Here is a 26,889-nt window from a genome sequence, read left to right on the forward strand (position 1 = left end):
CATTGGCCTGTGGACCAAAGGGTCCTGGGTTTGATTCCGTTCCAGGGCACATACCTCGGTTGCAAGCTCCTCCCTAGCCAAGGCCCTGGTAAGGGCATGTGCAGGAGGCAACCAATCGATGTGTTTCTCTCACATCTGTATTTCTCTCTGTCTTTCCCTCTCTCTTCCACTCTCTCTAAAAATCAATGGAATAATGTCCTCGGGTAAGGATTAAAAACAAAAAACTCAACAGGTTCAAACTTTAGCGCTTACTGGGTGGGGGGCAGGGGGATCCTCTCCATTGCCTTTGGTTCTTCAGTTAGATCAGGTAATGTGAAACAAACCCCAAATCAGACTTTAGAGATAGTCACTAAGTCACTGACACCCCCCACCCTCCCAATCGCATTAACAGTCATTGCTTATTCCCTTAGAGACCAAGATCTCCAGTCTGTACCTTTATCTCCTAAGTTTCCTTACCTGTTACTAAAAACTGCCCATTGTTGCAGGTCACATGCATGACCAACTTGACATAAAGGCCATGATTATACTTTCATAAACTGTTTTGTTTTATGCTTTATGACCATGAATTGCACTGTCTTTAACTCTATACCATTTATCTAATCTAATAAAAGACAAACATGCAAATTGACCATACCTTCACTACACCTTAAGCCATGCCCACCAGCCAATCAGAGCGACTATATGCAAATTAACCCAACCAAGATGGCGGCCGGCAGCCACGGAGCTGTAGTGAGCAGGAGGCTTGGTTGCTGCAGTGATGGAGGAAGCCAAGCTTCTCGCCCGCCCTGGCCGGCTCTGAGCTCCACTGAAGGCAACAAAGTTTCAATTATAGAAGCTAAATAAACCCCAGATACCTGCTTTCAGCCGGCCGTGGCCACGGAGCTGGAGTGAGCATGAGGCTTGGTTGCTCCAGTGATGGAGGAAGCCAAGCTTCTCGCCTGCCCTGGCTGGCTCTGAGCTCCACTGAAGGCAACAAAGTTTCAATTATAGAAGGTAAATAAATCCCAGAATAAAAAGAAAAAAATGGAGAGGCTGGGAGCTTCCGTCGCCGGGGGGCTTGGCCAGCCTGAAAACGGCCCTTAGCCCCTCACCCAGGCTGGCCAAACCTCCATGGGGTAAGGGTCCCCACTAGGGGGGGCTTGACCAGCCTGCAGACAGCCATCAGCCCCTCACCCAGGCTTGCCAAGCACCCCAGTGGGGACCCCCACCCTGAAGGGGGTGTGACCAGCTACAAACAGTCATCAGCCCCTCACCCAGGCTGGCCACGCACCCCAGCAGGACCCCCACCCTGAAGGGGGTGTTACCAGCCTGCAAACACCCATCAGCACCTCACCCAGGCTGGCCAGGCACCCCAGCAGGACCCCCACCCTGATCTGGGACACCCTTCAGGGCAAACCAGCCGGTCCCCACCCATGCACCAGCCCTCTATCCTATCCTATATAATAAAAGGGTAATATGCAAACTGACCCTAACAGCAGAAAGACTGGGAATGACTGGTCACTATGACACACACTGACCACCAGGAGGCAGACACTCAATGCAGGAGCTGCCCCTTGGTGGTCAGTGCGCTCCCACAGGGGGAGCTCTGCTCAGCTACAAGGCAAGCTGATGGCTGCCAGTATAGCGGTGGTGGTGGGAGCCTCTCCCGCCTCCTCAGCAGCACTAAGGATGTCAGACTGCAGCTTAGGCCTGCTCCCCACTGGCAAGTGGACATCCCCCGAGGGCCCCCGGGCTGCCAGAGGGATGTCTGATTGCCAACTTAAGCCCAATCCCCCGGGGAGTGGGCCTAAGCCAACAGGTGGTCATCCCCTGAGGGGTCCCAGACTGCGAGAGGGCACAGGCCGGGCTGAGGGACACCCCCCCCCAGTGCACAAATTTTTGTGCACCAGGCCTCTAGTCTTCTGATAATCTCTCTTGCATTCCAGAGTTTTACAGTCATGGGGCATAAACTGATACAAGGATGAAGCTAAAAGATGTTTGTCAGAAAATGTTATATATACTTCTTGTCTTTTGTCAAATAAGTGATACTACATTTTAATTTACCTATATAGAGACACAAGAATATCACTTTAAAGATAGTCTTACTTTAAGAATACCTTGTGAAGAATGTCGAGTCCTATTATTTCTAGAAACAGACAGTTGATATTTCTCTTGCATTTGACTTTCATAGTAGTTATTTTTATCAAGGATGGCATGGATAGACCTCCAACAGCTGGAAAGCTAGTGTCTAGGGTAAAATAACAGTCTGTACTTTCAGTTTGAGGCTATTAATAAGGAACTGATTTAGCTGCATTTTCATAGTGTTTCAATGATTTGGTTAAGTGTATAATGAATCAATGTTTGGGAATTAGCAATAGAAACCATGATTCTGAAATCTACAGATTTTATTTCTACCCCTTCCTTTCCTCCATTTTCACCTCTACCATATGGTAGATGATGGGTTCGATAGAGCATCGGCCTGCGGACTCAAGGGTCCCAGGTTCGATTCTGGTCAAGGGCATGTACCTTGGCTGCGGGCACATCCCCAGTAGGGGGTGTGCAGGAGGCAGCTGATTGATGTTTCTCGCTCATCGATGTTTCTAACTCTCTATCCCTCTCCCTTCCTCTCCGTAAAAAATCAATAAAATATATTTTAAAAAAATAAAAATGCAGTTGTGAGATGCCTTCCAAGGGGGATATTAATTTGCATTTTCTGTGTATTTCTACTCCTCAACACCCACCACAGCTTCAAAAGATCCATGGAAAAAATGAGCAATCTTACTTTGACACATTGAATATAGCTTCGTTCAACATTAGAGATTTATAATTGTGAGCCACATAGAAAAGCTAAAGAGATATATAAATATAGAAATTACACAGAAAATCATAACAGAAAATGTATCTTATATGTATTTTTTCCTCTGGTAAATACAATGCTAGGTATTTGCTCTCAAAAAGTAAAAATAGTTCCTTAAAATGTGGTGGCCTAGATTCACTCATCCTTAAATTCCGTTCAAAAATGCAATTAATGCCTTTAAGATTTAAGGGGAAAATATTTTTGAAATTGCGGTCTTCATGTTCTTCAAAAAGAAATTAATGGAACTTTTATGTACCAGCATAAAATGTGTTGCTCTGCTTTTCACTGCCACAGGTTTCTATTCAAATCACTGAATATTTCTAGTTAGGTGCTATTATAGTGTTCTATGGCGTCAATCAGCAGTACATGGGACATGTTTTAATCATTGTTTTTTAATCTTGATGCTCCAGATATAAAGCCAGAAAATCTCTTAATCAGCCACAATGATGTTTTGAAGCTGTGTGACTTTGGTAAGTTGAAAAGAAATTGAGCCCTTTAAGTACAGTAGTCCTCCCTTATCTGCAGTTTCACTTTATGTGGTTTCATTTACTCACGGTCAGCTGAGACCAGAAAATATTAAATGGAAAATTATAGAAATAATGAATTTGTAAGTTTTAAATTGTGTGTCACTCAAGTCTAAGTAGTGTAATGAAATCTCACGTTTTCTGCTGTTTCGCCTGGGATTGAATCACAGTATCTGTCTCAGTTATCAGATAGACTATCTCAGTACACCAGTGCTTGTGTTCAGGTAACCCTTATTTTACTATTTATGGCTCCAAAGTGCAAGATAAGCTGTGAAATGCTTCTTTTAAGTGAAAAAGCATGTATGTGTAGGAAAAAAACAGCAGATACAGGGTTCAGTGTTATCTCTGGTTTTAGGCATCCACGGCAGGGGGGGGGGGGTATGTGTGTCTTAGAATGTAGCCCCTGTGATAAGGGAGGACTACTATACAAAATTGAGTTAATATAACCCATAGGTAGTTTTCACAAGCATATTAAAAGTATTTTTTATGTTTTAATTTAAGTAGCAGAGAAACATTTTATTTGGTCATATACTGAAAAATTGATAGCAGGAAGAGTACTACTCTCTGCTCTACATAGTATTGTCTACTATTTAAAAAATTCATCATGCAGTAGTTATTTCATGAGTGTTCAAATGCATGCATGTGCATATATTCATAAGTCTGGCAGTTAATGACCCCTGAAAGAGAGTTTTCTAGGAAATAACCTCTGGTTTGAGTAGAATAAAATTTTTTAAAAATATTTTAAATGTTGATAGAAATTGTTTTAGTCATAATCATGAACACTGAAAATATGCTTATGTAAATACATACGTGTGTATGGTGTGAATGCAAATGTTATATATCTGTAAGATCAAAAGACATTTTTAGGACAGTTCTATTCTCTTTAAATGTTCAGTGAATGAGATTAGTAATTAATGTGTAATACTCCAGCTTCTGGTTGAGTGTATAATGAAGTTTTCAAGTTGTATTTTCTTCTACTAGGAAATTATATATTGTTTCCTGTGTATAAAATTCTGTATTAAAAATATGGGGTGTTTAAGGCATGAATCACTTTTGTGAATTGTAGTTTGTCTAATCCATATATTGAACAATAACTTGACTTTTTTAAAATATAATTTTTCAGATATTCAAATATAATCACATACAATATAAACCTCCACATATAAATGAGAAGTCACTTCTTTTTGTAAACAAAAGTTAGATTAGTACTTAGGAGATGGAGCACACAAGTGAGACATGGAAACATTCCAAGAAATCACTTTAGAATGACCAGTTTTGTGCAGTGTAGCAATTTGAAGCATGTGTAACTGTTTTTAGCCAATGTTTTCAAAGATTTTGAACCTGCTTCCTTGAGAAAAACATTTTATATAGAACTTAATTTTCTTCATACTATATGACAAGGAATATTGCAGAGAAGTCCTGATGTATCCTAAACATCTTAAGATGTGCTTAGGAGAATAAAAAGAAAATAATGACTACTATAGTTAAAATATTTTGATCATGGCATTTTTGGCATTTCCTTAGCATTATGATATTCAGGAATAATATCTCTTTTTTACTTCCTACCCAAATTGTGATAACCACCAAATACTGAGACTTTGTGCAGCTCATAGGCCCCTTACTGTGTATCCATGAACTATGGGGTTGGTGATCTGCTTAAACTCCACAGTTACTGAAATTTGTTAAGTAAGTTATAAAAGGTGCCTGTAGAATGGTTAGTAATAGGAAAAGAGTATCCCTAGTCTAGCATCATTTAAAGAAAAGACCATTTTAAATGGTCCAGAAGTTCAGCATGACGACACTACTGTGCCCTAGGCATCCCTTATGAGGACTTCCTAATTGCTTTCCCTCCCAGAGCATGTAGCTCCTTTGTTTAGCTGGAAGAACCCCATGTACAAATACGAATATTCCTTCAAAATATGTCTTACAAAGAAGTATTAATTAACTGAAGTTAAGGTTTTGTTTTCTTCTGTAGTTTTTATTTTTTACTGTTCCATTTTAAGAAATACTATTTTCCACTTTTCAAAAGTAATATACACCTTAATTTTTACCCCCAATTTTAATGTTCTGGTTTTCTATAGCTATTTACAAGAAATCCATATTACTTTTGGTGAGTTAGATGGGTAATTAACTTACCTGCTGGTTTATTTTGTGACCCTAAAACCTCTTGAAATGGCTTTGGGGGAAAATAGTAATAGAGTCTATAAGGTAATTAAGATACCTCTAATGTGCTTCTTAGTCACATTAGGAGATAAAAATAATTTTGGCCTCCTTTGTTTCTGTCATTGCCAGCTGTTACTTGCTTCTATAATGGTTGGAGCTGATCAGCAACAGTAGGTATACAAATACCATGAATGGCCCACATTGCAGCATATAATGACTGCTGTGATACGCTAGTTTAGCTTTGACTTCTGGCTTTTGTGGGCTTCATTTTGTTCTTAAGGTTTGTATTTATTGGGAGAACTATTTAAAAAATATACTCTCTGCTATAACCGGTTTGGCTCAGTGGATAGAGCGTCGGCCTGAGGACTGAGGGGTCCCGGGTTCGATTCCGGTCAAGGGCATGTACCTGGGTTGCAGGTACATCCCCAGTAGGAAGTGTGCAGGAGGCAGCTGATCGATGTCTCTCTCTCATCGATGTTTCTAACTCTCTATCTCTCTCCCTTCCTCTCTGTAAAAAATCAATAAAATTTATTTTTAAAAAAGAAGAATATGTCTAAAAATAAAAAAAAAATATGCTCTGACCCTAGCTGGTTTGGCTCAGTGGATAGAGCATCGGCCTGCGTACTGAAGGATCCCGAGTTTGGTTCCAGTCAAAGGCACATGTCCGGGTTGCGGGCTCGATCTCCAGTGGGGGGCATGCAGGCGGCAGCTGATCAATGATTCTCTCTCATCATTGATGTTTCTATCTCTCTCTCCCTTTCCCTTCCTCTCTGAAATCAATTAAAAATATATTTAAAGAATAAAAGTTTATACTTAAAAACTATGCTTTGAATGCATATTAAAGCATGTGATGATTTTGAAAACATGGATTCCTTAGACAGAGAGGGAGACCTTTTTTTGTTTTTTAGTGAATACATGCTTTCAATTGACATATGAACAGTGGATTAAACTTTTAAAATAACAAGAACACTATTAATAAACAGCCCATCAATACCAGTCATTATGTTCTTTTCATGTTCCTTTAAAATATTGCTAGCACTGAAATATTTTGCCAACATGATTTCTTTTTCAAAGTTACATCTTTGGGCTTTGTTATCTTTCAGGTTTTGCTCGGAATCTATCAGAAGGCAATAACGCTAATTATACAGAGTATGTGGCCACCAGGTGGTATCGATCCCCAGAACTCTTACTTGGGTGAGTTATCTTCCCCAAATAGAATGACATCTGCATATCTGCTGATCCTGTATAATTAGCTCTGAGATCATCTATGGAAAATAACATCAGTTAATGAAATACCAGTTACCTATTCCACTGTAACAAACCACCCTAAAACTTAATGGCATTAAACAAAATACCATTTTATTTGCTCACGATTCTGAGTGCCAGTGATTTGGGGGAATCAGCAATTTGAGTTCAGCTGGATGGTTCTTCTGCTGGTCTCAACTGGAGTTGCTAATGTCACTACAGTCAGTCTGTGACAGGTCATCTGGAGGCTGGTTGGTTTATGGGGCCACAGCTGGGACAGACCATCTCTGTCCCATGGGGACTCATTCTCCAGTAGGCTAGTCCAAGTTTCTGTGTGTGATAACAGAACTCCCTGCAGCATTAGGGCAAGTCCCAAACCAGAAGTTGTTTTCAAGCTTCTGTTTGCATGGCTTTTGCCTCATTGGCCAAAGCACATTACATGGCCAAGTCCTGATTCAAGGGATGGAGGAATAAACTACAGTTCTTGATGGGATAAGTGGCAGGGTCACATTGCAAAGTGAGAGATGTATGGAAATGGGGGGAATTATTGCAGCCATCTTTGTTAATAATCTTTCACATTAAGAATGTGGATGTCCACAGAGGTTGTTTTTGTCTGTTTCTTCTGTGTACCTCTGTTTGAACTCAGTGGGATGCGTAGTCCATTTTCTTTGAGAAGGATTGTAATTTGGATTTACCAGTGTGCCACAAGAATTTTTAAAACATGTAATACCTGATTTAATCAGAGGCACTGACCTCTTTTCCCTTAGATTGTCAAATTGAAAAAAATGACAACAGCCAACATAATAGCCATCTACTGTGAATGCCCAGTCTTGAACCATAAATATATAGGTCATATAATAGAGTTGCATCTCATTGGTCACATCATATAATAATGTTGTGTCTGGTTTCTCTTTGGTACCATAAATACTTATATATAAGTACCTGGTTTTTTAAAAAGTCACTTTAGAGCAAAATGAGTAGCTAATTATTTATTTTTATTTTTTGTAAATCAAAATGATACCTATTTTTGTCAGATTGGCAAAAAGTCTATTTTCGTGTGCTGCAGAATTGTATTAATTAGTTTATGTGTGCCATGAGATGAAAAAGGTTGAAATTTGCTGACCTAGAACAAATTTTTTGGAGCATTTCATTCCCCAAGTGAGGTGTTACCAGGCGTTTGCACTCTATTAAGGTTTATTAAGCTATTCATGTTCAAAATACACCCAGATGTGAATAGATTTCAACTTACTGTATGCTATCTAAATTGTTATTAAACTGATGGGTTTTTTTAGCATAGATTTATTCACTTGTGTTCTGAATTTTTACTTGGATATCCCTTTTTTTAGCCTCCCTTTTATCCACATGGCACTTTTTTAATTCCTTAAATACATAAATGTGTTTTAAATCATGAATCTGTTCAAAATAATTTGGAAATTATTAAAATATATTTCTTCAATTGCCAGGATAATTTCTCCCTTTGCTTTTCAGAGCTCCCTATGGAAAATCCGTAGATATGTGGTCAGTGGGCTGTATTCTTGGGGAGCTTAGTGATGGACAACCTTTATTTCCCGGAGAAAGTGAAATTGACCAGCTCTTTACCATTCAGAAGGTGCTAGGACCACTTCCATCTGAGCAGATGAAGCTCTTCTACAGTAATCCTCGTTTCCATGGGCTCCGGGTAAGAGGCTTTGCGAAAACTCAAAATGGAACTAGTACAGCAATATTTAAATCATTGTTCATTACAAAATGGAATGCTTAGCTATTCTCTTTCTCATTGCAATGTTTATAAACCCCACTATAATATTTTATATTTGAGTCTTATATAGTATTTGTTAATTTTAAAAAGTGGCCTGAATTTGAAAGTGGGAGCTGCTTATGTTTTTCCTAATTTGTATGTACCAATTTTTTAAAGCCTTTTCTAGTTTGGGTATTATTATATTCTAAACTTTGGTTATCTCAGAATGTTTGTTTATCCAAAATATTAAGCATCCCCAAAAGATATAAAAGTGTACAAATAGCTGTTGCTTATTTGAACAGACATATTTGTAGTGATTTGAGGAAGACTATGAATACTTAACATTCTTCAGATTTAAAGATGCTGTTCTTGTGGCTATTTCTGTTGACAGGGAAACATTGTCTTCTTTTCAAATTAGTGTATTGTCTTGGGCAGCCTTTTTGAGACTTGCTAATGTTGTATAAAACTTTTCAGAAAATATACTAAAAAGCGTCTTAAAATATAAATTTTCCCTAAATGAGGGACAACCGGCCTGCAGAAGCACCTTATGGAAGTGGCCAGTTCTAGGCTGCTTCTCTCTTTCATCTACCCCCAAAGCTACATTTTTTAGTTGTCAACTACCCTGTTTGGGCCAGCATGCCAGTTGGTGGTGGCCGTTGTGGGAACTATAAAACAATCTCATCACCAATCTCTTTCTTTCTCTTAAATGCATAATTCTCAAACCGTGTTTTCTTGACATTTGCAAAGCACTTTGTTTCTTCCTTTGAGTTTCTGGACCTCAGTTCATTTCACTTTGAAGAGCACCCCTCTTCACACATGAGTGTCCAACACAGCACCCACTCCGAATGCCAAAGAAAGGAGTAAACAGAAGTGTGTAGTTTCTCATCTCCTTCCTGTTTTTTCTTCTCTCTTTCAAATCGTTGTTACCTCCAACAAGTTTCGCTTTTCTCCTTTTATTTTTTTTGTTTTAGTAAGCCAAAAATTAGCCAAATTATGACTATAAATTAGGATGCACAGAGTTCAACAGTTGTTAAACATTTGTCATACTAGATGCTAACATTATGACAATAGGTAGGACTCACCCTCAGTCTAGCAGAAAGGAAAATCTATTCAGACATAGAGTTATTCATAATTCATGAATTCCTGTTTGGCTGAGAATACATCCACACTCCTTCTCATAGCCTACGACACCTTGCCTGATTCAGGTCCTTCTAGCTTCCTGACCTCAGCTCATACTGGTCTCTATTCCCTTCCCTCCAAACTGTCACCACACTTGCCTTTCTTTTTCTTTGACTTTCGTAAACATTCCAAGGTTTTTCCAATCTCCTGGATTTGAGTCTTGCACCTCCTTCTAGTAAAGGGACTTCCCCTGTGCGACCCCTTCTCATTTGGTAAGTTTCAGCTCCAGGAATGCCCCTTCTCTCTGACCTCCCCAACATACTGCCCCCACCTCCTTTCTGTTATCTTCCATAGCACCCTTTATCCCATCATAACACTTCTCATGGTGTGTAATTATTTGTGTTTGTTTACTTGTTAATTATTAATTGTCTAGTTCTCAGCCACTAGAATATAAACTCACCAAGGGCAGAAATCATGTTTTGTCACTGTGTTTCCAACCTCTAACACAGAGCCCAGCATATTTAGTGGGACTCTGAGTATCTGAATGAGCGCTTGAACCAATTTGTGCTGTCAGCGCTCAAGTTCAACTTCTCTCCATCTCTAATGCTGCTTTCGCTCTTTCACCTTTTACCTGAACTATTGACAGCTGCTCCCAAACTGATTGCTCCAACCTTCTCTCTTCACTTCAGTCTTTTCACATTGCCTTTAGAAAATGTAACCCTGAGGGGAAAAAAGGAAGTGGTATCTGATAGCATAAGATAGACCTCATGGGCAAAATAGTCGCTAAAATACCAGTATAGTCTTTTATCACAGTAAGACAGGTATCTCTGTATCTGGGCTAATAATTAATGCTCTGACAACATCCAAAGAAACCTTTATACCTCTCTGAAGAGAAGTACCTAGGTTTGGGAAGAGTGTGGGTTTGGACTGTAGACTTGGGGTCAAATTAGTTCTACTTCCTTTTCATCATGTGACTTGCCTCAAACAAATTATTGAACTTTCTGGTCATCACCTTTCTTATTTCTAAAATAAGAAGAATGCTGAAACCGGTTTGGCTCAGTGGATAGAGCGTCGGCCTGCGGACTGAAAGGTCCCAGGTTCGATTCCGGTCAAGGGCATGTACCTGGGTTGCGGGCATATCCCCAGTAGGAGATGTGCAGAAGGCAGCTGATCGATGTTTCTCTCTCATCGATGTTTCTAACTCTCTATCTCCCTCCCTTCCTCTCTGTAAGAAATCAATAAATATATTTAAAAAAATAAATAAATAAAATAAGAAGAATGATCATTGCTAAAATGCCTCATGTACCATCACTTCCCTCAGAAATCAGTGTTAGGTTGTTGCCTTAGTGTCTGAGTTAATTCAGCTCATGGCACTTCTTCTACTTCCTCTATGTAGAAGATGCTGTCCTACTTTTCTCCATCCTCACATTTTTCTTATCTTTCAAAACCTGGCTCAAATATTAGCTATGGATTCTTCTACAGCTGCAAACCACCTGGGTCTCTCCTTTCTGTGAGCTCCACAGGGAATTTACAGCTGCACAGTTGACTTATAATTGCTTTCCCACCTGACTGAGTAGTGCTTGAGTGCAAAGTTTAGGTCTTACTCATATTCTCTCTCTCCTGCCCTACCTGGCAGGCACAGTGTGGGGATGAGGTCATAATCACTCCTAAAGGCCTGGTTTGTTTTCCCACATAACCATTCCTCCCATCCGCTCATTTAGCATGTGTAGGGATTTAAGTACTTCAAAATGTTCTTATGTTGGTATAAAAGAAATATATATTAAAGGCAAAGTAGCCCTCCCATTGGGAGGGAGTTTGTGCAATTGGGCTCTAATACTTTACCATCCACTTAGATATTGTGAAATGTGAGGGAAGGACAGAACATCTAAATAAACTTGACCTCTTCCCCTCATTTTATTAAAAAATGCATTTGTTAACTTAAGAGCCTGTGTGCCTTTTGTTCCAACTTACATACAGGAAGGGATTGAAGACAGGTCATTTAAAAAGTATATAAAAGCAGTAATACAATGTGTGTCTTAATTCACCATGTCTACTTCTGTAGCCTCTCAGGAACTGGTCTCTCTGTCTTTTTCCTCTTTTCTTCCCCTCTAATTTTCAGGAGTAAATGACATCTTGTTGTGAAAAAGACAAGAATTGTCTGTATAAGCAGATAAATTCGGTATTAACTGTATAGTAACTGAATTCTCTATATAAGCAGACAATACTGTATAAAAACAGTTTCAAATGCTTATATTTTGGTTTGTTTTGCATGCTTCAGTATTGTCTGATGAGATTTAGTATCATCTTTCACCTGTGAGTTTTCCCTTTATTTAATACCCAGTTCTATTAATCCATAACTCAGATACATAGATACCAAAAGTAATATGCATATGAGATCAATTTGACTTGGATTGGCACTAGGGCAAGGACTTCTGTTCGGCTGCTACCTTCTCGAATCAATGACAGTACACGCACAGGTATACCCTTCCTCCTGTGCTAACACCCTGTCATGTTGTTCTTCCAGTTTCCAGCTGTTAACCATCCTCAGTCATTGGAGAGAAGATATCTTGGAATTTTAAACAGTGTTTTACTTGACTTAATGAAGGTGGGACAAGTTGATGTTGTCTGTATGAAATGTCTTTTGGTTTTTGGGTTCTCTTGTGTCTTAATTGTGACCATAGCCTGCTTTTACAAATTAAATGTTTTGTTAATAGATGTATAATGGTGAATAATAGGGACTGCATCGTGTTAAAAGACATGGAAATTATTTTAAATAGCAGATGTATCTGGTATTATAACATTTCATCTAAACAGGACTGTGAGATACCTAAATTATAATCTTAAAATGGACAGAATAATAACAATCTAAATATAAATAATAGGAAATAATTAAATTTATTCAGCACTCAAGATCTGAATATAAGGTGTGGTTTTTTTTTCAAGCATTGGGTTTTAAAACAAATCTTAAAATGAATGTTGAAAGAAAAGAGATTCTAACATTTTTTTACATGATATATAAGGCCTCTCATAAGATTATTTTATCAGATTATTTTAACTAATTCTGTTCATTTTTTAACTTAGCCTCTTCTCTCCTAGCCTTGGCTCTTTCTGGCTCTTTTTGACACAGATAATTGACAGTACTGCTTCTACTGGGCCTGAGTGTTCCTCCTGTTGCTAGTGCACCTGTCCAGGAGGTCTTCCTGCTCTGGACTACTGAAAACATTCTCACCGTTTTTATTCATGGTTTTCTTCTCCAGTAGACAAAGTCAGCCCCTTGAGTGAGAACTATTTTTTCCCCCACACTTCTCCAGCTTCATTATAGGCAGTCAGTGCATAAGCAAGTGCTGTTTTTTTTTAAAGTAGACCTTTAAAAAACAGTTGTTAATGGATCAGGTTTGTTATATGCCCATTCAGACAACCATCGAAATCAGAGGTGGTTACACTGTGCACAGAGCCTTCAAAAGACATACTTAGCACAGTTGGAAATTGTTGAACAGTGCTCTCAGAACATTGCTGTGCTTTAAACTATGTTAATCTGTGTGCCAAGGAACACTGTAAATAGGCGGGGGCGGAGGTGGGGGAGGGGCGTGGCCTTTGGGAAAGGCCACATACCATATTCATTAACCTATAAGGGCTCTCAGAAATCCCACAGCAAAGAAGCATTTCTGTCTCACCCAATATTTCCCAAATTTAATTAAATACTGAATACATTTTTTAAAAATAAAACTCCACAGCACTAGTGTTCTTCTGAACACAGATTGAGAGATGCTATTAAAAAAAGAACCCTCAAGGCTCTTTCAGGTTAATTACGCATAAATTATCTCTTAAATCAGTTGGGTTTTGTCAATATGCTCTTTCATGCAATCAATATTTACTTACCAGGGTCTTAATTATTTGGTAACTTTTAAAATCCTATAATAAAAGCCTAATATGCAAATCAACTGAACAGCAGAATGACCAATCACTATGACATGCACTGACTACCAGGGGGCAGAGCTGGTCCCAGCCTGCAGGCCCCAGGCCAGCCAAGGCGGGTGCCAGCAGAGGCCCCCTGATCGCCCCGCCAGTGGCCCCACAGATTGGTCCTGATCACCGGCCAGGCCTAGGGACCCTACCCATGCACGAATTTCATGCATCGGGCCTCTAGTATAAATATAATAAAGTAGAAGAGCTGAATTAAATGCAATTTCAAGTTTTCTGCCTTTTGTCTTTTTATAGTTAAAAATAATTGAACTTTCCCTGTTAAATCGTTACCAAATATAATTACAAGCATCAATGATAACCTGAATCTCTGCATTTATACCAGTTTGTAAGTTAAACAGCTTAATTCCTATTTATTTAATATATCTACCTTTAAGTTTTCTCAACATTAAAGAACCATTTTATTAAAATATATATTCATAAGGTATACAAATTATGTGTATATCTCAGTTAATTTTTGTAATGTAAGTATATCTGTGTTACCCCACCCAAATTGGGATAGAGAAAATTATTAACATTCCAGAAGTCTCCTCATGACTGCCTCTCAGACTGTATACTCCATCCTCCCTGCTCCTGGAAACCACGATTCTGATTTCTATTACCAAAGATATTGCCTTGTTATTATTGAATATTAATATAAATAGGATTATTCCTTTTGTCTTTTAGTTATCTTTTACAATGAATTTGAAAAAATAAATAGTACCATTTACCTTTTCATGAAGAAATGTATTCTCTATGCCATTTCCCTAAGACAGATTTGATACTTTAATCCATTTATAAGTACCTAAAATGGCCGTCTCATTCTGCATCTGTTTATACATGTCAGCCATTTTAGTGGGAATAAAAGTCTCCAGAATTAATCCAAGCCCCTAATAACTTAAAGAAAACTATAATAATTATATGAGTTCTATTTTAGTTTTTTAAAAATTATGCTGTTCTATTCTTTCCTCATAATGATCTCATCCTTCCAAGTAATTTGAAAATTAACAGCTATATTCATAAACATAAAAATAGTTCTTTGCATGTATGTGTAGTAATTTCTACGGTTGCTAATTTTAAATTAAAATAGCACCTTAATGCTAGTAGGTATTTGGCTTCTGAAAGTTCACGTGTACAACTAATTTAAAATACGACTCAGAGGCTGACTTTCCTTTGTTTTAACTAGTATCATGCAGTTGAAATCATTTTGACTTTAACTGTTTTAACTGCCAGTGAGAAATCATTTTATACACCTCCACAGTTTTTGTTTTCTAATAAGAAAGAAGAAAGAATTGAGGTAATTTTAGAGTTGTATCTGAGTCAACATGAATGTAAATCCATTTGCATGTAAGCAGTGGCTTAGGTTTCCAGATTCTGACCCAAAGTGAATGTGTTAGTATATGAAAGGATCAAATTTCAAATTCTCTGTGATGCTAGGTTGAAAGTGGTTGTCTAAAATTGAATTCTGGCTTATTGGGAGCCAATCTAGGTTTACTATCAGTGTTCAACAGTGGATCACAAAGGGATTACTCTTGGCTAATCAATGAAAGTGATCTAAAGATGGATTTGGAAATACTGGAATTTTACCCTTCTTCCTCTCTCTGAAGGAGAATCCCTGTCACTCAAAGAGAAAAGTTAAGTGTGCTCTATTGAGTTGTATTAGGTTATGTAGGTTGTTTCTTTTTTAAAAATTTTGTTTTATTGCTTAAAGTATTATAAAGAGTAGTACATATGTCTCCTTTTCTTTCCCCCTTGACCTTCCCCTGGCCTCCCCTACCCCCCAGGTTGTGTTGCTTTATATATTTAATTCGTCAATAAAACCAATTAGTTTTAATAATGAGTCACCTTTTAAAATCCTGTCCAATTACTAATAAGATAAATATTATGAGAAGAAAACCTTTTTGTTGTAAAAGAATATAATCTGTGCAATGTAAAATGGTTAGTACCTTAATGAATAAAGAACACTTAGAAATAAATTAGAATAGATACACAGAAAAATAAGAAAAGAAGGAAGATAAGTAACCAGTGAACAAAGATATTCAACCTCACTAGTCATCAAAGGTATGAATTAAAACAACTATGAGATGCCATTATTAAAATATATAATTTACAAGCACTAAAAAGAATGATAATGCCTGTTGTTGATGAAAGTGCCAGGAAATTGGTAGACTCAATTTCTGAGAGGAGTATAATTTGAGACAAACTTCCTCGGGGGTAATTTGGCAACTCGGAGAATAATCTTTAAAAGTTACCATACCTACTATTTCCATCTCTAGGAGTTTATCCTGTGAAAGGGATCCTGGATGTATACAAAAATTTCAGGTGTTCACCACTGTATTAATTATAATAGTGAAAAGTGACAGCCATTTAAATGTCCAACAGTAGGAGATTGGTTAAATAAATCATGGTATATTCATACCACAAACTTCTATATAGAAAAACATGTTGTAAAGTTTTTTTGTTGCAACATTATTCATAATAATAAAAGAAGGGAAACAACCAAAATGTTTATTATTAGGGAATTGCTAAAAACAACCTAAGGTACATCCAAAGAGTTACAACTCTTTACTGATGTGAAATGATCTCAGAGAATGTAATGTCCAGTGAAAGAAAACTAAGAGCAGACCATTGTGTGTATGCTTCTATATGGGTAAATAAAAGGAGCAGATAGAGATATGTACAGGACAAATGGAGATATGTACAGATGTACAAGAAACTGGTAGCATGGGCTGCCTCCAGAGAGGGGGACAGGAGAAAGATGAGGAATGTGTATTCTTTCATATGACTATATACTTATTCCAAAAATATTTAAAATATTATGGTGGTATAAATAATGTTTTTGACTAATAATTGAGAAGTACAGGATACAAAACTTAAGTGTATAATGTGAGCCAGATTTTGTAAAAGAAAATATTATATGTGATATTCAAAGAGGGGCTGAAAGGGCATATCCCCAAAGGACAGCAATGGTAAGATTATGGGTGATTTACATAGTCCTTTAAAATTTTGGGGGGACGCTAAACTGTATTTGCTAGATATTCTGCAATGACCATGCATTTCTTCTATAAGAAAATAAGGTTTTTAAGACAGTTTAAATTTGATGTTGTAATGTTCTTTCCCATCCTAACTTTATTTCCTAAGAATTTACTGAAGTTGGACCCAGCTGAAAGATACTTGACAGAACAGTGTTTGAATCACCCTGCGTTTCAAACCCAGAGACTTTTGGATCGTTCCCCTTCAAGGTCAGCAAAAAGAAAACCTTACCATGTGGAAAGCAGCACTTTGTCTAATAGGTAAATATTCCCTTTTAAGGAAATACAGATGCAGTGTTGGTCTTACAAGTAGGTGGAGGAGGTGGGTGCTTAAATGATGCGATTAGAGAAAAGAAGGAAAGCCCTCTTTATTCAAAAATATCTTCCTTATGCTTATTACATGATTCAGAACCACAATTTAAGAGTCATGTAGGTCTTAAAGACTTTCTTATCTTTAACAAGTATATTATGGAAACCTATGCATTTCCTGGGAAAGGTAGCATGGGTTAGCAACTAAGGATGATACTAGCCTCATGAACTAGAAGATTTTGTATAAATGGGACCCAGGGAGTGATACCTGGAGAAGAAGGGTAGGTTAGAGCAAGAGGATTTCTGGAGGGAGAAGAGGATACCAAACGCAGATGGGTGGGAGGGTACCGAGGACAATCTTTGCAACTGAACCCAGTAGGTCTGGCTCTATAAAAGAGTTTTGTGTTTTGTTGCTCTTGACTTTTAACTATTGATTTGAGAAGTTATTTTTCATAAGAATAAGAATGTGGAAACAGTAAAGTCAGTTTGGAAGATAGTGTTTTTTAAAATTGGTGTTTTTAAAATGTAATTTTTCAGCATAATCTTAAAAACAAACAAACAAACAAAAAACCTCTATTTCTGGGAGCGGGAAAACTTTCCAACATCCCCCAAGGGGTCCCAGATTGCAAGAGGGCGCAGACCAGGCTGAGGGACTCCACTGGTGCACGAATCCATGCTGCACTTGACCTCTAGTCTACTATAAGAAGAGAAATAGAAAATAATAATTCTTAATATGAAATTTTTTGAATATAAGTTTCTCTTATTTCCCCCCCAATTTTCTCTTCATGTTCTTAATCTAATGGAATTTTGAAAGCTCAAGATCTGGTACTTTTTAGATCTGTGAGTGCATCCATAAATTGTCACTAACCATTTTGCCCTGTATTTCGCTGCTTCATTGCATTGGTGTGACTGTTTTTATTTTTGTTTTGGGGGTTCTTGTCTTTTTTACAGCTCTTCACTATCTTTAAAATGATTGGTTTTGGTATTGTTTCCCTCACATCTTATAAACCATTCTTACCTATTTTTTGTTTGTTTGTTTGAAGGCCTGGGAGCAGGTTCAAATTCTGTTCAAATTCATGTAGGTTTGTGCTCCACATTGAGAACAGTGTTTCCAAGATTTTCAAAACTCTAGCAGCCATCTTCACTTTTCTCTATTCTTCCCTGGCTGGAGCTTTGGACTTTTCACAGTGTCTGCATGTGTTATCCCTGCTATTACTCTTTGTAGACCTGAAGGAGAAAGGGAAGGAAATAGAGTTATGGTAGCCCAGGGGAACCGGACAGAAGGAGCTGTCCTGTGGGAGATGTAATACAGAGGGACACAGTTGTGATCTGAGTCAGGGTGCTGATGTCTGGAAGAGCAGGGAAGATAGCCCCCAGCCCCTTGCACTGCTAAGCCCAACAGGGAGTTAGAGGGCAATGGAGCTTGGGTGATGCAGTCTACAGCATTGAACTCCTGAGACTCAGGAGTAGAGTGGATTGGGGGTTGGGCAAATGGAAAATAACCAACACACTCAGTCATATGTATTTATAGGTGAGACTGTTTGTCTATCATCATTGGGGTTTTGAAAAATTGCTAAGATATTCTAGTAATTGAGATAACTAAAGACTCTGGGGGGCTGTCCCTTATTGACCTAGATAGACTCTGTTGACATCATTTAATGGAAAGTGAAACTTTTTTAAAAAATATTTTTAATTGATTTCAGAGAGGAAGGAAGAGGGAGATAGAAATATCAATGATGAGGGAGAATAATTGATTGGTTGCCCCCTACACACCCCACACTGGGGATGGAGCTCACAACCCAGGCATGTGCCCTGACCAGGAATCGAACTGTGACCTTCTGGTTCATAGTTCGACGCTCAACCACTGAGCCATACCGGCCAGGCTAAACTTTCCCTTTTTTGTAACATCTTTCTAGGTCTGGGATTTGCCATTTAGTTAACTTGTAGATAAGTGACTTTACTTAGTGCTGCAATTCTTATGACCCAACTGTGAAAGATTAGTGAGTGTGCATTTAGGAGATGGGGCCTTCCACACTAGTACAGGCTTGCTTGATATCAGATACTTTTTAATACTCTGAAAGGTACGCGGAGAGGAAAAGGACCCTTACCTTTGATGCCTGAGCAAGTGGGTTCTCAGGGAAAATGGGAAGACATTGTTTCACAGATTACCATTCCATGGGTGGGGGTGCGGCGCGGAGGGAGATGTGACTTTCTTTCCAATTAGTGTGTGATGGGAACAGAACTCTCCCAAATGAAACCATCATTAGCAATAACAGTATTTGCAGCAAAATTTTTTAAATGCAGGAAAAGGGTATTCTTTTTTACTTAAAAACATTCTTACCTATCTCAAAGTACAATGCGATCCTTTAAATAATTACAATAGGACAAAATGACCTGATTGTGATGTTAGTTTCAGCTTTCAAATAGAGGACAAAGTTTTCCTCTAGATTTATGTTTTGTATTTTAAACCAAGTAGGAAATGAAGCTTTAAATCCTAAAGAAGGCCTCAGTCAGTTTGCAATAATGACGTGTGAAATGAAGAAGAGAATAAATTGTGTCTTTTGGAGAGAAATGAATTCTTTAGATCCCTGAGATCCAGTTTGAGATACATTCCTGTTGAGTCTACAAGGAAATATCTGGTGTACCCCAAGTATTGCCACTTCACTGAAGCATAAACATTGATCATCGTGTTTTCCTACAGACCTCACTAGACAGTTTACATTTCTGTTTAGAGTGTCATTTTCTCTTATTGAGTACATTGCTAGAATTCTCATTCTTTGATGATACAGACTAAGGACAAAAGAGACACTGGTGTCTGTGTATATATTGTGAGTATGTACCTCTGAGGCAGGCCGTGAGTTTGGCAAATAAAAACGAAGTTCAAGGAACACAATGACCTTTAAGTGTAAATGTTGCCTTCTGACATTTAAGCATACAAAAAGAGTCATAAAGGGTTTATCTATAGCTCAACTCTCTTCGTCGTAGCAGGCATTCTGTAACCAACACTCATGTGAGCAGCAACACAACAAAAGCAGGCTTTCCCAGATTATCAGAAACTATATTGGCAGCAAGTTAGCTGAGCTTTTAAGGATGTCCAAATCATTAACTTTTAAGGATGTCCAAATCATTTAATCAGGCCTGGTGCTTGCAGAATGATTTGATCTAAGGCACTTACTGCTTATGGTTACTTATTATTTGTTGACTCTAGTTTGAGACTTAATGTTTTTAAACTTTGAGGTGTTTTAAGTGTTTGTTCTTTTTTTATGATACTTTTTGTGTGTCTGCTATTGAGGAAAACTGATACACTTGTTTTGGGTTGTTTTTAATATAGAAATCAAGCCAGCAAAAGTACTGCTTTGCAGTCGCATCACAGATCTAATAGCAAGGACATCCAGAACCTAAGTGTGGGTCTGCCCCGGGCTGAAGAAGGTCTACCCGCCAGCGAAAGCTTCCTCAATGGAAACCTTGCTGGAGCTACTCTTAGCCCCATGCACACCAAAACCTATCAAGCAAGCAGCCAGCCTGGGTCCACCAGCAAAGATCTTACCAACAACAACTTAACACACCTTCTCAGCCCAAAAGAAACCAAGTCAAAGTCTGAGTTTGATTTCAATATTGACCCAAAGCCTTCAGAAGGCCCGGGCACAAAGTACCTCAAGTCAAACACCAGATCACAGCAGAACCGGCACTCATTTATGGAAAGCTCTCAGAGCAAAGCAGGAACACTGCAGCCCAGTGAAAAACAGAGTCGACACAGCTACATTGACACCATTCCCCAGTCCTCTAGAAGTCCTTCCTACCGGACCAAGACCAAAAGCCACGGGGCATTGAGTGACTCCAAGTCTGTGAGCAACCTTTCCGAATCCAGGGCCCAAATTGCAGAGTCCAACACCAATAGGTATTTCCCATCCAGCTGCTTGGACTTGAACTCTCCAACAAGCCCAACCCCCACCAGGCACAGCGATACAAGAACTTTGCTCAGCCCCTCTGGAAGAAATAACCGAAGTGAGGGCACTCTGGACTCACGCCGAACCACAGCCAGGCATTCAAAAACAATGGACGAATTGAAGCTACCAGACCACGTGGACAGCAGCCATTCTCATTCACTGTCTGCACCTCATGAATCCTTTTCTTATGGACTGGGCTACACCAGCCCCTTCTCCTCCCAACAGCGTCCACATAGACATTCCATGTATGTGACCCGGGACAAAGTGAGAGCCAAAGGCTTGGACGGAAGCTTGAGCATAGGGCAAGGGATGGCAGCCAGAGCCAACAGTCTGCAGCTCTTATCACCCCAGGTACAGCTGAGGGCCGTGACCTGGTCTGTTGGTTCACCATGGGAAGGTGGTGCAGGGGTAAATAGGGTCAGTCTGCAATTTTCCCTATTGCAAAAGTCTGTGCTTGCTTGAAAGGATGCATTAGGGAAGCAATACTTGAAGAACTAATCTGTTAAAAAGAATTGACTTATTTAACCCAATTGTTGAGTACTCAGAACTCAAAGCTTGGTTTCAGAAATCTGTTTTCTTAAGTGTTCCTTTCTGGCATATTTTGTTTAGAGCATCCTATTTTGATTTATTATAGAATTCATTGGCTATATGGGTTAGTTTTTAATTTTCTCAAAATTCATTAAGAACTTGTGGGAATTTTTCTCTAATGGCTCCAAACCACTTTTGCTAAGACCTTATTCAATATCTTAACCAAATTGAAAAGTTTGAAATTTATGTAAAATCATAGAGAAATTTAACATCAGGCCAGGATAAGTGTTAATAGTTGGTCTTTGGATTGTTTTTAAATCTCAAGGCAATGCTTTTAGCATAATACTTACTCCATCTTATTGATCTTCACACTCTAGAACTGATACCTGTTTAAAAGCACAGTTTGGAGTGATTTTATTTTTATTATATTTTTGTGATATTAAACATTCACCTGCATCAAAGAAATGAAACTGGAGAAAAGCCAATGTCAGAAGGGGAAGAGTTTCATGTAGGGAAAGTCCTCCCCTTTTAGAAACTATGCAAATAGGTATATGTAAGAATTCCAGAAAATATGGATGGAAAATGTCATAGGAGGCTTAGCAAGATAATTGGCAGTAACCAGCAGTCACAGTCACAGGCACAGTCTGTAGCTAAGAGCTCAACTGGGAAGCCCTGCAGACCTGGGTTTATTATCCCAGTTCTACAATGTGCCTCAAACTGTGATTTGAATATAACCTCTCTGTGCCTCAGATTCCTCATCTGAGTGTTGTTGTGAGGATTAAAGACAGTGTATAAAGCACCATGCCCAGTGCTCAGCACAGAGTAAGTGTTGAACAAATTTTAGTTGTTGCTGCTTCTGTGATGGTGGGGGCTATTGTTTAGGCATGGAACACCTTCTCTGTGCTGGGTATTCCAGGCACTCAGAAGAGTCTGAGCTAGGGTTCTTGAGAAACTTATTTTGTCTCAGGGAAGATTAAATTATATATAACAATGGACTAATTAGGAACCACATTCCTATGGCACTGGCTATAAATAGGAATTGAGAACAGGGAGAGAGTATTGTGAGCAGGACCAGTCAGAAATGACTTTAGGGGCAACTAAAGGTCTTGCTGTGAGCTAGGGTGTAGAGAGGTTTGTAGAGAGAATGAAGATGTGTTAGGCATTCATTGAGCTAGGCACCATGATTGGCTCTAATTAGAAAGATGAAAAAGATGTAGTCCCTACCCTTTTAGAGTGTGAGGGTTGCACACTTGCCAACTATAGCTTATTATAATAATGTTCGGGTGTGTGCCTGCACTGTGAGAGAGATGTGTGTGCTATAGGGGCCAAGGAGCCGCTCAGTCAAGCAGGGGCTTGTGGGAGGCCCCCGGGGGAGGTGTGATCTAAGCAGAGACTTCTGGGACTTAACTAGGGGAAGACAATGGAGTCAACATCAGGAAAGTTGCTAAAAGGGAAGGTGGAAAAGGACAAGGAAGAGGAGAATAAGAGAGACATTAAATAGCATAGTGTGCTGTGGGGATAACATGTTCCACCTTGCTGGAATGGAAATGAAAGATTTAGGGTGGTTTTTGCAATAATGTAACCATGAGGTGAGGAGAGAATGTTCTGGACTGTCAATGCCAATGGGAAAAACAGAGAAGAGTGTGTCTCAAAGACTCCTCAGAAGTAGAAACAAGGGGACTTATGAATTGAAGGACAAAACAGAGGAAAAGGAAAGCCTTCAGAGTTGCTTTTCTAGGAGCTCCTTTTCAGAGTAGAAGAGAGGACTTTTGAAACCATTGAATTCAACCCCTTCATTTCACAGTGAGCATGCTGAGGCTCCTAAATGTTTACTGGGTTGTCCAAGTTTACTAATTCAAAGCAGAGCTGGGATCATGAGGCAATGTCCAGGTCCCTAGCCAGCACTCTTTTTACTGTTTCATGCTGACATCTTGAGGTCGAAGTGACCCTGGGTCTCTAGGCAGAAGTGTTCTCCACGAGCTTGGAAAGACCGTCTGGTACCCAGGTGAGAGGAGGAGCAAGAGATGTCATGATTGGAGTCAGAGCAGTGGTAGGAGGAGCCCCCAAGGAATCCCTCTAGAAAGGAGAGAACCTCTAGGGCAGCCGTGGGCAAACTATGGCCCGTCCGACCCGTTTGAAATGAATAAAACTAAAAAAAAAAAAAAGACCGTGCCCTTTTATGTAATGATGTTTACTTTGAATTTATATTAGTTCACACAAACACTCCATCCATGCTTTTGTTCCGGCCCTCCAGTCCAGTTTAAGAACCCATTGTGGCCCTCGAGTCAAAAAGTTTGCCCACCCCTGCTCTAGGGCCTACAAAGATCTCTAGAGCCTGGTAGATACCCATAGACATTAAGGTCAAACCCAGGTAAAACATGCTAGCACTAAGCATAGTGTAAACAGAGAAGTAGTAAGAAAAACAAAAAGCTTGAACTTGGAAAGTGGACTGGCTTTTTGAGAGTTCCAGAAAAAAATACTTTGAACATGGTGAAAATAAGCTAATTATAAATAGTTACTGTGGGCTAAGCACAGATCCAACTGTTACTGAATGTTAGGTCCAGTTCAGGATGTACTGTGCCAACCTACAAGGCAGTACAACTTTAAAGGCACAGAGATGGCAGACAGCTTGACAATAACTAAATCTTTGGATAAATGAGGGGAATCACTCCCTTACAAAATGTTGTGGCTATGTTCAAGAGTATGGGGACTGGACTGGCACTGTCATTTAAGAGTTTAAGTTAGATGTAAATCATTTGTTCTCTAAAATACTTTTTTTAGAGGCCTTTGTAAACACTATAGGTGGTAGCATTCATATGAGATCTTGTCATAAAGTAGAAAGAAGAATGGCTATATTGGATGATTTCCTGCTAAGAATCCATTCATAGTACATTTGGGGAGTGAAGAGGAAAAAGAGAGACCCAGATTTTAAATTTTAAATGTTTTTGATACATCACATAAGGCTCATGATAATACACAATGCAGCTAACTCCTCTTAATGGCTTGGTAATTTTGTTCCTTAATCTTTTTTTCTGAGAGTAGAAAATGCTGCTTTTCCCCTCATTGAACACCACTGTGGACCAATGCTGCTCTTAGCTTGTGAATCACATCCTTGAGAGAAATAGGTAGTGTCTCCTGAGATGAGCAGTGTTATAATTATGGTTAAGGAAATATATGAGATATAAGTCCTGCTATCCTAGAGAAGATTCAGAAGAGAACTTAAGTACATAAACTACTGTAGTTAGAGAAATTTAAGACAGAAATTATTAAGAGTATTGATTCTATTCCTTGATATATCCAAAGAACTTTAGTTTTCATCTGCATATGCCATATAAATTCTTCATGAAAAATAATTTTGGATCTGCACAGTACTTTTTAGAGAACTCAGCCTAAAATCTGCTAGAGAATTGTTGAATTAAGTAATAGAATCTCTAATTAGAGTGCTGAACAGACCCATGGCCATCTAGATATTAGGAAGATCATTTTCTTTGTTTTTAATAATTAATTGAACTATTTTCAGAATAATTCATTCCCTGCTCGCCTTAACTTTAATGAGAATTTCACTTTCCATCTGTGTGACAGTTATTTGACTTATTTTACATTCATCAGATGACTCTTTTACAGGACAATTTATGTTTTAGCCAACTAACATTTTTTCTTTTAGTCAGTTTAGGTACTGGTTATACCAAATAAAGCCCATGGCAATTTAGGTGATTTTCATAATTTATAAGGACTCTTATTAATCCTTTTCAATTTGACTTCCAGCCCGGGGAACAGCTCCCTCCAGAGATGACTGTGGCAAGATCTTCCGTTAAAGAACCCTCCAGAGAAGGCAACTCTGCATTCCACACGCGGCAGAAATCTGAGGTCTGAATTCTCCAGAGTTGCTACCTTATATGATAATGTCTGTCGGTAAAGATTGGTCATTCAGCATCATTACAGCCTATCTTTTAAAATGTATCCATGCCCAGTCTCTCACAGATAATTTGAACTGACATAAAGTAGTTTTCCTCATGCCATAATTCTCAATTTTCTCTTAAAAAGACCCTGGAGTGCTATTCGAAGTTCACAGGCCTTTTACCTTATAAAACCTGTTTCCTCTCTCAGGGTGGAGCATATCATGACCCCCACTCTGATGATGGCACTGCCCCCAAAGAAAATAGACATCTGTACAATGATCCTGTTCCAAGGAGAGTTGGCAGCTTCTACCGAGGTAAGCCTGGCCCCTGACTCCCAAAAGGGTCCTCTCTGTCCCTCACTATACCTGCAGCCCATACCCTCCCGTACATTTCACTGCCCTGGCTTCAGGTCAGTGTGATTCACCTGCGCTGTCACCTTCCAATGCTTCTCCCAGCATCAGGTCCCACTGTCCAATTTGAGGTCCTCAGGGCTTCTGACTTGGGTTCTTTGATTAATCTTCCTATTTCCAAGGTCACCATCAAAACAGTCACTGGAATGATCCTTCTGAAGCTGTGTTCTGACCACACCATTCATTGATTTAATTCAGTGATAAAATACATACTGATGTCACCTGTATGCCTGGCATTTTTCTAGTTTAGAACATGGCAGTGAACATGACTGTTGAAGGTCTTCAACCTCACATCCTCATGGGAAGAGAGCAGCACTAAATGTAATAATTATATAGAGCAATAAAGGTAATAAATGCTACAGGAAGAAACATAGAACAAGGCAACCCATTTCCCCCACCACCTCATCCACATTCCTCTATCTCTCACCTTCTGAGAGTCTTCTGCCAGCTTCCCATTGGCATCAAGACAAAATCTGAATTCCCTAGGATGGCATTTCACACTTCCCATTCCCTGGCTCTGATATCCTTTCCAGCTGCTCCTCTTCCTTTCTGGTGACCAGCCTGTGGTACTCACACATGCCACACCCTCCTCTGGCCTGAAACTCACTCCTCCCACTGCTTGGATAGCTTGTTTCTGTCCCTTTTAAGATTCTCCTGTGAGGTTCTTTGCAGTGTGATGTCTTCCCTGCCCACCCAAAGTGTTTCCTCCCCTCTTCCACCCATGATTCCTTGTTTAGGGCTCTAACATGACACAGACCACATGGTACTGCTTCTTTGCCTGCATTTCTCTCTCGAAAGATTATGCAGCTCTTGATCTTTTCCTCTTTCACCCTCATTGACTAGCATACTGCCTGGAAGTTTCATTAATATTTGTTGATTGACTTAAAGAAAATTTTAAAATCTTGCACAGCCTTAAAATGCACTTCAATGTTTAATAGAATCTAAAACAGATGCTTTGGGGGCCTGTATGGATTTAGGAGATGCTGACAGAGAAAGGAATCCTCTTTGAGGAGTTCCTGGGGAGCCTTAGCCTATAGTAAGGAGACAGACAGCAAGCCCATCAGGGTGGGGCAAGGTCCTGGGTCAGGGAGGCTCAGCTTTTCAAAACCTTCCACACAACCCCCATACCCACATTGCCTGGCTTCTCACTATTGTGTTAATTAGGGAGGACAGGTGGAAAGG

At 39.1% G+C, this 26,889-nt stretch overlaps 1 protein-coding gene across 2 annotated transcripts in view; it reads left to right on the forward strand.

The window, feature by feature from the left end:
• The window catches only part of CDKL5 (cyclin dependent kinase like 5), a gene marked incomplete at its 3' end in the record, with an annotated part of 164,163 nt that overhangs the window by 118,323 nt on the left and 18,951 nt on the right, over positions 1 to 26,889 (forward strand). For both annotated transcript variants that reach the window (XM_081081897.1, XM_081081896.1), the window contains exons 7-14: positions 3,247 to 3,306; positions 6,627 to 6,717; positions 8,257 to 8,446; positions 12,147 to 12,227; positions 16,724 to 16,875; positions 20,255 to 21,221; positions 25,164 to 25,265; positions 25,506 to 25,611. In XM_081081897.1, the coding sequence (XP_080938023.1) occupies positions 3,247 to 3,306; positions 6,627 to 6,717; positions 8,257 to 8,446; positions 12,147 to 12,227; positions 16,724 to 16,875; positions 20,255 to 21,221; positions 25,164 to 25,265; positions 25,506 to 25,611 (1,749 nt within the window). The remainder of the gene's footprint in view (positions 1 to 3,246; positions 3,307 to 6,626; positions 6,718 to 8,256; positions 8,447 to 12,146; positions 12,228 to 16,723; positions 16,876 to 20,254; positions 21,222 to 25,163; positions 25,266 to 25,505; positions 25,612 to 26,889) is intronic.

Source organism: Myotis nattereri, assembly GCF_964212035.1.
Source record: "Myotis nattereri genome assembly, chromosome: X".
Lineage (NCBI taxonomy): Eukaryota > Metazoa > Chordata > Mammalia > Chiroptera > Vespertilionidae > Myotis > Myotis nattereri.